Source organism: Aspergillus multicolor, assembly GCF_047715735.1.
Source record: "Aspergillus multicolor strain CBS 133.54 unplaced genomic scaffold BDW74scaffold_13, whole genome shotgun sequence".
Classification (NCBI taxonomy): domain Eukaryota; kingdom Fungi; phylum Ascomycota; class Eurotiomycetes; order Eurotiales; family Aspergillaceae; genus Aspergillus; species Aspergillus multicolor.
Window position 1 is genome coordinate 481861 of NW_027395964.1, and position 13303 is coordinate 495163.

Here is a 13303-nt window from a genome sequence, read left to right on the forward strand (position 1 = left end):
GCGTACCTTGCATTTCCATGAGGCCCCTCGCTTTGGAGGGGTTTGTCGAGAACTTGTTCCTGACAAAGGCATGGCAAATCAGCGCTGGGCTGCCGGCCACGCCCAGCATCGGTTCGACCAGGCCGAGGGGAGTGACCTCCGTTGACCTCCGTGAGCTTCCATGGGCGGCGAGCTTAATTCAATCCGCGTCTGAGCTCCATGCTTGCCACTCGTCACGCCCAGTGCTCAGCTGCGCGACGATTACTTGTCGAGAATGCGATTCTAGGCAATTCACCGCTCCGCGGGTCCCGTTGATCGGTGATCCAGGGATTCTAATCCTCTGGCGCGCTGACCGCATCTTTTTTTATCTCCAGTCTCTGCGGCTTCATTCTTTCGCCAACTCTCCACGTGCTAACTATTGTCCACCATCACTAGTTATTCTCTCTAGCCTGTCTTCGCCCCTTGCACAGAGCCACAGACCCGTTTGTTTCTTTCCGAGCATCCCCCTCTACGGCGGATACGACGGAGGGGTTCCAGGACCTCCACTTCCCAACATACAATAATATCGTCCTGGTTTCTGCTAAGAACTGACACATGGCGGTCTTCTCTTCAAAGCTCAATTTCTCCTATTCTTCTATTCGCCACTCATCGTTCTACTAATTCCCCGTCGTGTTTCCTTTGTCTGCGTCGATTGTTGCGCCCAGTTACGGTACGGGCAACCATCGGCACCCATCTACAAAAGGCACTTTATACCCCTCTTTCTCGAGGAACACCAGCGGAATTCCCACCGGTATTTGTGTCATTTATCTGGATTTACTGCAGGATTTGAGATACTCCCGCAATCATGAAGTTTGGACGCAATCTATCAAGAAACGTGGTGCCGGAATGGAGCGCCTCCTACATCCGGTACAAGGCTCTGAAGAAGCTCATCAAATCTCTGGCGGACCGTGTGAAGGCAGGACACGAGGCTGATCTTGCCGGTGAGCTACCTATATTGCGTCCCCTGGACCGCCCAGCGGCCCTCCTAACGCTTGTGCTCTAGGCTTCTTCTACTCCCTCGACCGGAACCTCGAGGACGTTGACCACTTTTACAACAAGAAGTATGCCGATTTCTCCCGTCGGCTGAAGCTTTTATTAGACCGCTATGCACAAAATCTGGACGGAAGTCATTTGGATTCGGATGACGTTGAGGACCTTCTGGCCGCGTTGCTGGAGCTGCGCGGACAATTTCGCAAGCTGCAATGGTATGGCGAAGTCAATCGGCGTGGGTTTAATAAGATCACAAAGAAATTGGACAAGAAGGTGGGGGCACAGGCACAGCAGAAGTACCTTGAGACAAAGGTAGAGCCCCTGCCGTTTGCCTCAAATACGAAGGTCACCGAAGCATTGAAGAAGATCAATGACTGGCTATCAGCTCTCGGTGACCAGAAGACTTTTGATGATGCCAGTTCAACGCACTCTTCTCTTTCTTTGAAGCGAGGTCCCTCTCGTCCAAATTTGAATCTGCCTGCGAACACTCTTCTTACCATCGATGAGGCTCTGCGCAAGGATGACACCCACGTTGTTCTGGAGCTGCTAGAAGACTTGAAGACGGCTGCGGATGCAGCGGGTGAGGACGTCTTTCCGAAGGTCCTTCGAAGCCTTCTCCAGCGTTCCATCTACTATCGCTCCAAGGCATGCATTGCTGCCGTCCTCGGCCGTACTGACTCACTTGAGGAAGAAGACGATATCAACAAGCGCAACTGCATACATCGTTTAGTGATCGCGATTGGTCGTGCTCAAACTACCACTGACTCGGAGCAGTCGGCCTCAATGGTTTTGGACTTCCCCATGGACACATCAAACTTCATCACTCCGGCTGCCCTTCCGACCCTGCAGCCTCCTCGTACAGTAACCAAGGAATCAGATTACTCCCAACCTTTGACTCGATCTGATTCTGCGGTCTCGGTCCTGGAGTATCTGCTAGATCATCTCCGTCGCAACCAACGCGAGTCTCTACTCTCAAAGGACATGTCTGGCCGCACGCCATTGCACTACGCTGCGCAGTACGGCTTCAGGGTTGTCTGTGAGATTATCATCGAGCACCTGCAAGCCTGGAATATGTTCGATGTCAGTGAGGGAATAGATGGTCCTTGCTGGCAGGACAACGATGGCTGGGCGCCACTTCATCTCAGCGTTGTTGGTGGTCATCCTCTCACAACCCAAGCCCTTCTGAAGGCCGAGAACTGGAAAGGGCAAAGACAGGACAAAGTGGAGATCCGCAAGCACGTATCCAAGTCAAGTGCGGTGCTTGCACTGGCTGTCAAGGCCAATTTTGTTGACGTTGTTCAGCTACTAGTCGACGCGGGCGTCGATATCAACTACCAAGATCAACAAGGTGAAACCGCATTGCATGTTGCAGCTCGCTTCGACCATGACAAATGCGCCCGTATTTTGCTCAAGGGAACCGACGTCCAGAAAGCGGATACCGAACTTGCTGAAACCACATACTCATGGACCCCTCTTTTTGTCGCTAGCGTTGATGGCTCGCTAAAGGTTGTTGAGGCTCTGATTGAAGCTGGCGCGAATCTCGAGCGGACGGACTCCTCCGGTTGGACTGCAAAGGAGCATGCAGCTCTGCGTGGTCATCTCGAGGTTGCTAGATGCCTCGCGGAGGTAACACCTGAACCTGAGCTTACCGAAGAGCCTTCTTTGACAGTGCCAACTACACCTGGTGCCACTACATCTGGTCCTTTGTCGTCTCAGCCACAATCATCTCTGATGGAGAAAAAATCTAATGGAGGGAGCACTGCAGGGAGTTCTCCCTCCCGGAATCTTGAACCTGTTAAGTCATTTGGACATCGGTATCTCACCGACGAGGCCATGATCCTGGTGAGCCTGGGTACTATGGACATTAGAAAACACGTGCAAGCCGTGAGCCTTGATCGTATTCCTATGGAGAATGCCCATGCCACTCAGCTAGACACGGCTTTGTCTATCGTTGTCTCCGCTAGCGGTGCGCACGGTGAACCTGAAATCATCGATCTCCCTGTTCAAGACAACATCTCAACGGAACCTATTGTATTCCATGCAGCTGATCCGAGCAAGGTCAGGCTGCTGTTTGACCTTGTCCCTACTTATTCAGGCTCGAAAGACCAAATAGTGGGACGCGGTGTTGCGTTACTGTCCAGTGTTAGGCCGAGTGTGGGATCCAACCGAATCAATCTCCAAGGCGACCTAACTGTCCCCATCGTTGCAGCGAACACTCTGGATGTCATTGGCTCTATTACCTTCAATTTCCTTGTCATCACCCCTTTCAAGCATCCGAACATGTCCATCAATAGGGAGCAGACCTACTGGAGGAGCATGGCCTCGACCATGGTCATTGGGCACCGCGGCTTAGGCAAGAACTTCGCTACCCGGAACTCTCTGCAACTTGGAGAGAACACTATCCAGTCCTTTATTGCAGCTGCAAACTTAGGCGCTTCATACGTCGAGTTTGATATTCAGCTCACGAAGGACCACGTTCCCGTTATCTACCATGATTTCCTTGTCAGCGAAACAGGTATTGATGCTCCCGTGCATACCCTCACGCTCGAGCAGTTCCTTCAACTCGGAGAGCGCGGTTCATCTCGGACACCTGTGTCCCCTGGACTGCCCGCCAGTGGAAGGATTGAACGGAGCAAGACCCCTCCAAGAACCCGGTCAATGTCTGTTGGCAGTTCGGAGAGCCACCTTGATTCTCAAGAAAGAATGAAGCATACCCGTGATATCAAAAAGAAGGGCTTCAAAGGAAACAGCAGAGGAAGCCATATTCAAGCACCTTTTGCTACATTGGAAGAGCTGTTCAAGAAACTGCCTCAAAATGTTGGTTTCAACATGGAGCTGAGTAAGTCTATTCTTTATCAAATCGTCAACGAGGGCGGTTCTAATTATTGCCATAGAGTATCCCATGCTTTACGAGAGTGAAGAGGAGGAGATGGATACGTATGCTGTGGAGCTGAACTCATTCGTGGATACAGTTCTTGAGAAGGTGTACGAATTGGGCCAGGGCCGCAACATGATTTTCTCCAGCTTCAACCCGGATATTTGCCTGCTCCTGTCCTTCAAGCAGCCATCCATCCCCGTGCTATTCCTGACCGATTCCGGCTCCAGCCCTATTGGTGATATCCGAGCCAGCAGTTTGCAGGAGGCGATTCGATTCGCCTCACGCTGGAACTTGCTCGGAGTGGTGACGCAGGCAGAGTGCCTTGTTCTCTGCCCTCGTCTTATCCGTGTGGTCAAGGAATCTGGTCTCGTCTGCGTGTCCTATGGTACAGCGAATAATGATCCCCACAAGGTCAAGGTAAGCTTTCGAGCACCAGTACTTCTCTGAAATCATCTGACAACCCTTCTAGCTCCAAGCTGCCGAAGGTATCGACGCGGTCATTGCCGACTCTGTCTTGGCGATCCGGAAAGGTCTCACGGAGCATGAAGAAAAGGGCGGCACAACGCCGGGACTTACACCGAGTGCTAGCCCGCTCAGTCAGCCGACTATCAATGCCGCTCTCAAGGATGCTTTCAAGATCCCAGTTCTCAATCAGACGGAGGAGAAAAACCCTCATCTCAGCGTCAAATCAGATGCTGCTTCTGCTTGATGGGTGTGGTGCAATGACGTTAATGCTAATACCGCGAGTGATGATTGAATTTAGATAGATATGCATGATGTCCGTATGATGCATAAGATATGTACTGTTAGGCCTGAGTCAAACATGGATGTTAATACAAACTTCTGCTCTTCTTCAAAGATCAAAACATTTAAACCCAGTATCCAAGTAGGACGCGATGGCTTGATTTGTATAGTTGGGGGCAAGTGAAATCACGTGCAAAGGTACTGGCAGATGCCACTTTTTTGAGGCTCAAGCCGGAGCTCAAAGCTCTCCGACAATTACTTGAGGGCTTGGAGAGCGTTGTTGAATCTTTCTTCTTGCGAACTTGAATGTCGAGGGATCTACGGAGACCATCAACAGCCAAGCTCCGAATCTGCTCTACTTGGGGGAGATCCAGTTAGCTGTCCACGATGCGCTTCTCTTTCAAGTGAGAGATCAACTGTCACCGCGGCCATTATCACACGCGAATATCCTCATCGTCCTCAAACGCCTATCTATCTTCTTCTGAGCTGTCTAGTCTGCAAGTATGAACGCAGTAGATGCGACAGAGCACTACGAGACGAGTGCGCATGGTCAGACCATCCTCATCGCAAGCCGCATCCATACAACCAGTGCTAATGATGAATGCATCCAGACCCAGCACCGTCCCTCCTAACGGTCATCATTGACACAAACCCTCACGCCTGGGCGCTCCTCGAAAAAGATGAAAAGAACCCACTCTCCTTCTCAACAGCTCTCGCCAACATCCTCGTCTTCCTGAACGCCCACCTCGCCTGCAATTATGCAAACGAAGTTGCCGTCGTCGCCTCCCACAGCCACAAAGCCGCATGGCTATATCCCTCCCCATCCTCCTCCACCACATCCGCAGACCAAGATGGCGACGTCGCAATGGGTAACAGTACAAGCACGCCCAAAGGAGGCAACCAAGTAAACAAATACCGCCCGTTCCGAATCGTCGAGGAACAAGTGACATCCAACCTCCGCCACCTGATGGACTCGACAGCCCGCACGGATCTCGACAGCGGCGCCTCAACAATGATGGCCGGCGCACTCACCCTAGCCCTCAGCCACATCAACCGGCGCACAATCGCCTGGGCCGAAGCCCACGGCGGCGGCGACACATCCTCCCTCACCCGCTCCGCCGACCCAGACACAAGCACAACCTCCATGATAGCGCGACGCTCCACAACCACCAACGCCGCGAACGATGGAACAGCAGAGGGCCTACAATCCCGCATCCTCATCATATCCGTCAGCAGCGCCACCGGCTCCGCACACCAATACATCCCCATCATGAACGGCATCTTCGCGTGCCAGCGCCTGCACATTCCCATCGACGTATGTAAGCTCAGCGGCGACGCCGTCTTCCTCCAGCAAGCCTCCGACGCAACGAAAGGAATCTACATGTCTCTCTCCGAGCCGCGCGGTCTACTGCAGTACTTAATGATGGCGTTCCTCCCCGACCAGCGGTCCCGGAAACACCTAATCCTCCCGACGCGGGTGGACGTTGATTTCAGGGCCGCCTGCTTCTGCCACAGGCGCGTTGTGGACATCGGTTTCGTCTGCTCGATCTGTCTAAGTATCTTCTGTGAGCCGCCCGAGAATGGCGACTGCTTGACCTGCGGCACGCATCTGGATATGGGTGACTACGGCGCTAAACCGGCGGTTGTGGCGAGGAAAAAGAAGAAGAAGAAGGTTAGGCCGAATGGGATGTCTGCTACGCCTACGCCGACGCCGACACCGGGGCCTTGATTGTCCTTGTCTTGACAAGGGACATATCTCGCGCCACTTCATCATAGAGGACAAACGATGCCTCAAACATGAACTGAGGGTCCGTGGGTACATAGTAGCTAATGTTCCAAGCCTCTTGCCGGACTATGAATTGCATTACTTGCCATGGTGGGTGAACCGGGCCAACCGATGAAAGGCGAGCCCCTGACTTTCTTCGGAAAGCATCCTGTAAAAAAGATTTATACCAACAGCCGAAACAGAGGCCTGGTAAAGGTTCAGGGTCAAAAGAGACCAGCACTCTGAAACCTTTTTTGGTTGAAGCGCCTTCGGAGAGGCCGGAAGCCACGAAATCGGGCTTTGAAATACTTGAGGCAACACTAGAATATAGCCCCGATCGTACAATAAGTCCACGTCCAAGGCTAATACCAGGAATGAAAATCCAACAAGAATTTGGATTTGAACGATATAAATAATCTGGCTCAGAATACACAACGAAAGCGAAGTAGAACCAGCATCTCAGTGAAACCTATTCAATAAGCCCAAAGCAAAGAAATATAACACAGCATCAGCAGCTGTAGAGCTTTGTACAGACGAGTACAACCATTCTTAGTAGCCACAGATGACAAAAACGTTACCGGGATAACAGGGGTATTCGCGAAAACAACTGGCTGGTGACAGTAAACGAAGGCGGAGGTAGGCTGTGTCTATGATCTAGAATCAGTAAAATGCGCTGTAGACGACGAAGCCTGTGTCTGTCGTATCAAGCAGTCTTCTTGATTCTAAAGGCTTTTCCGCCTTGAGCAATGCTTCCGTGCCCATTGCTGCGAGACATGACAGAAGCCGGTTTCTTGTCTTCACTACTCATGTTTGCGAGGACCTAGAAGATGGCAGTCAGAAACAGTCATAGTAAAACATAGAGACGAGAAACTTACGAAGGAGTCAGTATTGTGTGCGAAGTATAGATATATTCCATCCACTGTCCGCTTTACGGTCATGATCCCGACAGACCCCTCGCAATGGCTTTGCCTTACGCCGGGGTGAGCTGAGACCCATGGATGTTAGCATCTATTAACAGGAATCTCAGGCGACAATACTAACCCATAAAGTCTGTGGCGATCATTGCTCCCATGGCTTCATCCTCAATAACTTCTTCAAAAGTACCATCGGGGCGTTTGCGATGACTGTAATAAATTCGGGAAGCGCAGGTGCTGGCAGCCATGGTGGTAGCTATATGCTCGCCAGTACCAGATGTGACACTTGCGACACAGGTCTTTTCAGGATCATTCGGGTCGACAGGGATCACACTGGTGCCGATTCCGTTAAGTGCCGCAGGTCCAATTCTACCTTTGTGTTTCATTCCTATTCCACCAGAGGAAGATCCAGCTGCGATGTGCCCATAGCTATCCACAGCTATAGCGCCCACGGTATCACTTACACGGTCCTCTGTGCAGCCAAAAAAATCGGGGAGAGAGCCGTCGCGGTCATGAGATGCAATTGGCGGCGAATCGACATCCATTTGTCCAGCATGCATGCTAGCCCTTAGCGGATTGGGCTGGAAAATCGTGTTCCTGATCGAGTTGAGGCTCGATCGAATTGGAGACATACCACCGCTCGATGTGTCGCTTTTGACTTTTGGCTTATCAGATGGAATCTGGACATCTGGAAGGGGCTGTATCCCACCGGCTGGGTTGCCTATCTGAGGGCTAATGGGAGTAGTTGCGCTGGAAGGGCTCGCGGCCAAATGAGCGGGATAACTCCTTACTGGGCGACGATAGTACGCATTGTCAACGTCGTTAGAGCCTTGAGAGCGGGCTCGTTGTCGGCTGTCCGCTTCTTTAAGCTCTTTCTGCCATTGCAGCCACCTCTGCCTTGCTGGTGTGGATATAAGACCGTCATGAGGAAGAACGACGAGGCCTTGCTCATACGCATAGTCCGTAGCACCGGGGCCAACAAGGAAGTTCGGAGGCACTCGGTGTAGTGTTAGGGGTTCCTTCGATGCATCAAGGATAGCGCGCGCGAGTGAGATAGGGTTCTTCACCTCTGGTATGTGTTAATGTTAACATGATCGGTCTCAATATTGAGCGGTACTCACGCGCGACGGCACCGACAGCCCCGCTCCGTCCAAGGTGGTCGACCAGGGAAGCATCACATTCGACGGTGCCCTCGATAGTGGTGTTACTGCCGTAGCCAGCGTTGGTTATCTCAGCGTCCTCGAGGTACATTATCGCGATCTCGACAGCGTCAACAGCGGACCCGCCGTTAAGAAGTAAGCCCATCGCCATCTTGGCTGCACTGTTTGACGTCAGTGACTGTAGTCGGGGATAATTACACAGATAGTCAAATCATGGGGTTAAGCACTCACCCTTCGCACACTTTCATATGGGGCTTCTCAAAGTCGCGACGGTGATAGCCGGCGCCAGCATGGATGAAGATGGCGGAGACATATTTTCCTCCTTTCTTTGGACGATTCATCGTGACTTAAATTGTTGGCGGAGCGAGAAGTCGTAGAATTGCGAGCCAGAGGTAGCGAGATCTGGAAAGTCAGGCTGTTACTGGGGCATTGCACAATGATCAACTAATTGGGCTGGTGAGAGTAAGTTTATGCGTACATTGAATAGGCTGCTGGCTGGGCACTGAGATCGCCTGCAACACAGCTGTGCAGGAGAAACTAGGAAGAATAAACAATAGACTCGAAAGATGGATATGAATAAGGAGAGCCCGGTTTCCCAGAGGTATTTTCAGTAGGGTACCAGGGGATCCTGCCAAAGGGTAAGAATAAACAGGAAATGCAAAGGATACAGTTGGGGAAGAATAACGTGCAGAGAAATATGTCCTAGGAGAGCTCTGACAGGCGTAAGTGAGGTGATCAGGAAGTTCTTAGAGCGAGTGGGCGACATTAAGCTGTTGACTGCGAGTGCCTTCCTTTACTCAGTTCCCAACAAGCAAGAGGGCAACTGCCTCTTGGAGAAACGAGCACAGTGCATTTCTAACCAGGACTGGGAGCCGTTAGTTTACACGGCAGACTGAGCCTTTATACCTTATACATTTTGTTTGCAACGTGGTCAACTCAATTCCATAAAGAGTTGCAAGAAGTTTGTATAGACTCTTCGCGATGTCCCAGCCACAGATGCTGTAGGTACCCTCCGTGGGCTGTGGCTTGTGTGGCTGACAGTACTTACCATCACGTGGACAGCTGTATCATTACGTATTGGGGCCACCGCCTGCTCTACTAATCCACCTGCCTGCCCACCTCCATACCTAGTCTGAGCCCCCTCCTAGCTCCTTTACCTTGCCCTCCTGTTCTTTTTAATACTCTTTCTGCGCAAATCGAAACTGGGCCTGCCTCTTCATCCAGGCCTGCTGAACGGCGAACTTCTTTGCAAATTGGTAGTCAGGGGGACTGTGTGCGCCCTCCCCATCCGCCATGGCGTCCCAAACTCCGGCCGTTGTCATGGACAAGTATGTCAATTCCTACTGAGTTGCTCAAGCTATTGAGTGAAACTGACTGTGACTGACCATGTCTTCGTTTCCTCTAGCGGAACTGGGTACTCAAAGCTAGGTAAATGCGCCCAGTTACCCCGGTTCTGCGTACCCCCGCATTGAGACCTTGGGATTCGGACGAGCTGACAGCCCGCAGGTTTCGCCGGTAACGACTCGCCCTCTTTCGTTTTCCCAACTGCAATTGCGACAAAGGCTGGTGCCGGAAGTACCGGAGGTGGCTCACGGCCCGCTGTTGCCAACAAACCTTCGTTCTTGTCCTCGGGCGGAGGTGGACATCTATCCGCGAAGCGTGGCACGGAGGACCTGGACTTCTTTATCGGCGACGAAGCTCTCGCGGCTGCCAGTGGACCTGGATACGGCATCAATTACCCCATCCGTCATGGACAAATTGAGAATTGGGATCATATGGAGCGATTCTGGTCCAACTCGATCTTTAAGTACCTGCGCGTTGAGCCCGAAGATCACTACTTTCTGCTCACTGAGCCTGTGAGTCCCGACGCTCGCCAACCTATGCTTTGATTTCTTGGAGTACGCTCTTTACTGATTACTTCTTCCCATTAGCCAATGAACCCACCGGAGAACCGCGAGAGCACCGCCGAAATCATGTTCGAGTCTTTCAACTGCGCCGGTCTATACATTGCCGTTCAGGCCGTGCTCGCGTTGGCCGCGTCTTGGACCTCTTCTAAAGTCACCGACCGATCCCTCACCGGAACAGTCATTGACTCTGGCGATGGAGTCACCCACGTTATTCCCGTCGCAGAGGGCTACGTCATTGGATCTTCCATCAAGAGTATTCCGATTGCCGGTCGAGACATTACCTATTTTGTCCAGAGCTTACTTCGAGACCGAGGCGAGCCTGATAGCAGCTTAAAGACTGCTGAGAAGGTGAAAGAGGAATACTGTTACGTCTCCCCTGACATTGTCAAGGAATTTGCCCGTTACGATCGGGAACCTGATCGTTTCCTCAAGCACACCGTGACCTCGCCCAACGGCCGTAGTGTGAGCATTGACGTGGGGTATGAGCGATTCCTTGCGCCCGAGATCTTCTTCAACCCCGAAATTTACTCCTCCGATTTCTTGACCCCGCTCCCCAATGTTGTCGATGGCGTTATCCAGTCTTCGCCCATTGATGTTCGAAGAGGTCTTTATAAGAACATTGTGCTTTCTGGAGGTTCGACTCTCTACAAGGACTTTGGCCGCCGTCTGCAACGTGATATCCGACACCTGGTTGACGCACGTATTCGTGCTTCGGAAGCCCGCAGCGGAGGAGCACGGAGTGGCGGTCTAGACGTAGCCGTCGTGACGCATAAGAGACAGAGACACGGCCCGTGGTTTGGAGGCAGTCTGCTGGGTCAGACTCCCGAATTCCGCAGCTACTGCCACACGAAGGCAGAATACGATGAGATCGGCCCCAGCATTGTCCGGAGGTTCGCCCTCCTCGGTGGCCCTGGCACCTAGTTTATATCTGTCCTTCTGCGCATTATCCTGTCTATAGTATCCCTGCAATTAAAATTCTCGTCCGAGTACATATACAAGTGAATTTAGAACTTTTATACCCGAACACCGCAGGCACTTTCGTATTATAGCGGCTTAGGCAGAAACCTTGTTCAACACAGCAACACCCTCCACATGCCCAGTCTGCGGGAAGAAGTCGAAACCTCGGATACTCTCGATATCGTACCTCACTCCCGTCTTTGCGTCTCCCTGCACCATAACGGCCACATCCCTCGCCTGTGTATGCACATTACAGCTGACATACACGACTCTCCTTGGCGCATACTCCAGCATTTGCTTCAGGAAATCCTCACTGCATCCCTTGCGCGGCGGGTCGATTACCAGCAACGTCTGGTCAGCCGGATAGGGCACATCCTTGAAGAGGACTGCAGCGTCAGCAGCAGCGAAGCCCGTGTTAGGCAGGGAGTTTGCGCGCGCGTTTTCACGGGCCGAGACGATCGAGTCGCCGGCGACATCGACACCAAGACTGGATTTGAAAATCGGGGAGAGTGTGATGGTAAAGAGACCCGAGCCGGAGTAGGCGTCGAGAAGATATTTGATAGGGGTAGCGGATTTGTCTGAGTTGGGGAGGAGAGCTTGCTGGCGGATGTACTCTGTGAAGCCGGAGAGGATGGAGTTGTTGTTTTGGAAAAAGGCGCCTGCTTTGTTGGTGAAGATGTAGTCGTCAATGTACTCGACAGACGTGGCGTTCTGGTCTGTAACGCAGCGCTTCTCTTCCGTATAGTTGGAATGGTCAATGGTGATGACGTCCCCGGATTCTTGATGTGGTATGTTTGTGTTTTCGTAGGTGATAACGGTTGGTTTGGACTCGGCGGTATCATCTGCGGAAGAGTCCTTTGGGCTGCGGGAGGTTGTTTCGCGGAGGAGGATCGTTGCGCCCCGTTTGTACTTCTCCAAGTTCTCTACTACCTTCTTCCTTTCGCTCTTCAGACCTGCTCTGAGAATATCAGTGCCTAACGGGCAGTCTTCAATGTCGAGGCGTCGGCGCTGGTTCTTGTATGTGAAGCCAATGGGCGGTACGGGGATCTTTCCGGTCTCATCGCGCTTTGTAGTTGCAAAGTGGGGTGTGAGTTTGGTTCTGTATCCGTATTGCTGAGGAGAGGGGAAGGTGTCCCCGATCGCAGGAATCAATTCTGGGATAAGGCCGGAGAAGTTGGCGTATGCCTTCTCAACGATGCGCTTCTTGTGCGCCAGCTGGTCCTCATAGGAGAGCATCTGGAGCTGACAACCCGAGCATTTTCCAAAGTATTCGCATCCAATTGCATCGTCTCTTCGTTGCGGGCCAGGTTCAATGACCTTGACAAAGTCGGTTACACTGTAGGAGAGTGCATGGACGTGTCGCACTACCTTTGCAAGCGCCTTGTCCCCGGGGACAGTGAAAGGGACTATATACACATGGTCCCCGTTTTCCGATAGCGCAAGCCCGTCACCTGTCGATGATATCTCCGCGACCGTCACCTCAATTTCTGTAAAGAGTTCTGGGAGTGTGGGCTGAGGGGGAGTGGCGTCCGCTGGGCTGGAGCCCCGCTTGCTCTTTAGCAGTCTTTCCACATCGGCTTGAAGGACTTCGTCAAATTCGTTAGACTTCTCCTTTAAATGCTTGGCCGGAGTCCTCTTCTGCCGCTTAGGGGCATTGCGGTTGTTCTTCTTTGGTGCCTCCATCATCGAGGAGATATGCGCATTCCGTTGCTGCAGAGAAATCGGACTCGAATTCGCGACGGCGAGCAGCTGGGCTGGAGAGGGGCGATGGTAGCAGTGCTGAAGCGGGCGATGAACGGAAAGCCGCAGGAAACGAAACATGTGTATTTATCGAATTCGAGGTGAAGAGACCAGAGTCGCAGACTGAAGAAAAGAAAGTCGAGGATAGGCGGAAATGCATCCCAAGCAGAAAAGGGCGGGCTGTGATTGGCCGGACCGGTGTGCTGAGAATTTCTCTCCGTCTGCCGGCC

General features: G+C 52.3%; 5 protein-coding genes across 5 annotated transcripts; 3 read left to right on the top strand and 2 right to left on the bottom strand.

The window, feature by feature from the left end:
* The first annotated feature begins 180 nt into the window (after positions 1-180).
* Positions 181-4744, top strand: BDW74DRAFT_153771 (glycerophosphocholine phosphodiesterase). The gene is made up of 4 exons (XM_073724574.1): positions 181-959; positions 1022-3847; positions 3903-4303; positions 4356-4744. The coding sequence occupies exons 1-4, from the start codon at positions 824-826 to the stop codon at positions 4593-4595; spliced, it is 3603 nt and encodes a 1200-aa protein (XP_073583638.1). The 5' UTR covers positions 181-823; the 3' UTR covers positions 4596-4744.
* A 181-nt stretch (positions 4745-4925) lies between these two features.
* Positions 4926-6783, top strand: BDW74DRAFT_23664 (TFIIH/NER complex subunit TFB4). Its single transcript, XM_073732283.1, has 2 exons — positions 4926-5179; positions 5242-6783. The coding sequence occupies exons 1-2, from the start codon at positions 5134-5136 to the stop codon at positions 6357-6359; spliced, it is 1164 nt and encodes a 387-aa protein (XP_073583639.1). The 5' UTR covers positions 4926-5133; the 3' UTR covers positions 6360-6783.
* A 1-nt stretch (position 6784) lies between these two features.
* Positions 6785-9086, bottom strand: BDW74DRAFT_23656 (threonine aspartase 1). The gene is made up of 6 exons (XM_073732282.1): positions 8948-9086; positions 8701-8871; positions 8431-8630; positions 7437-8378; positions 7271-7380; positions 6785-7215 (listed from the first exon to the last, which is right to left on the bottom strand). The coding sequence occupies exons 2-6, from the start codon at positions 8808-8810 to the stop codon at positions 7099-7101; spliced, it is 1479 nt and encodes a 492-aa protein (XP_073583640.1). The 5' UTR covers positions 8811-8871; positions 8948-9086; the 3' UTR covers positions 6785-7098.
* A 504-nt stretch (positions 9087-9590) lies between these two features.
* BDW74DRAFT_23671 (actin-related protein 3) lies at positions 9591-11363 on the top strand. The gene is made up of 4 exons (XM_073732284.1): positions 9591-9797; positions 9875-9897; positions 9976-10325; positions 10401-11363. The coding sequence occupies exons 1-4, from the start codon at positions 9763-9765 to the stop codon at positions 11295-11297; spliced, it is 1305 nt and encodes a 434-aa protein (XP_073583641.1). The 5' UTR covers positions 9591-9762; the 3' UTR covers positions 11298-11363.
* Positions 11364-13155, bottom strand: BDW74DRAFT_23672 (tRNA (uracil(54)-C(5))-methyltransferase; the record flags this gene model as incomplete). The annotated part of the gene is made up of 1 exon (XM_073732285.1): positions 11364-13155. A coding segment is annotated over one exon (1726 nt), but the record flags the coding sequence as incomplete, so codon positions are not given.
* Between the last annotated feature and the right edge of the window lie 148 nt (positions 13156-13303).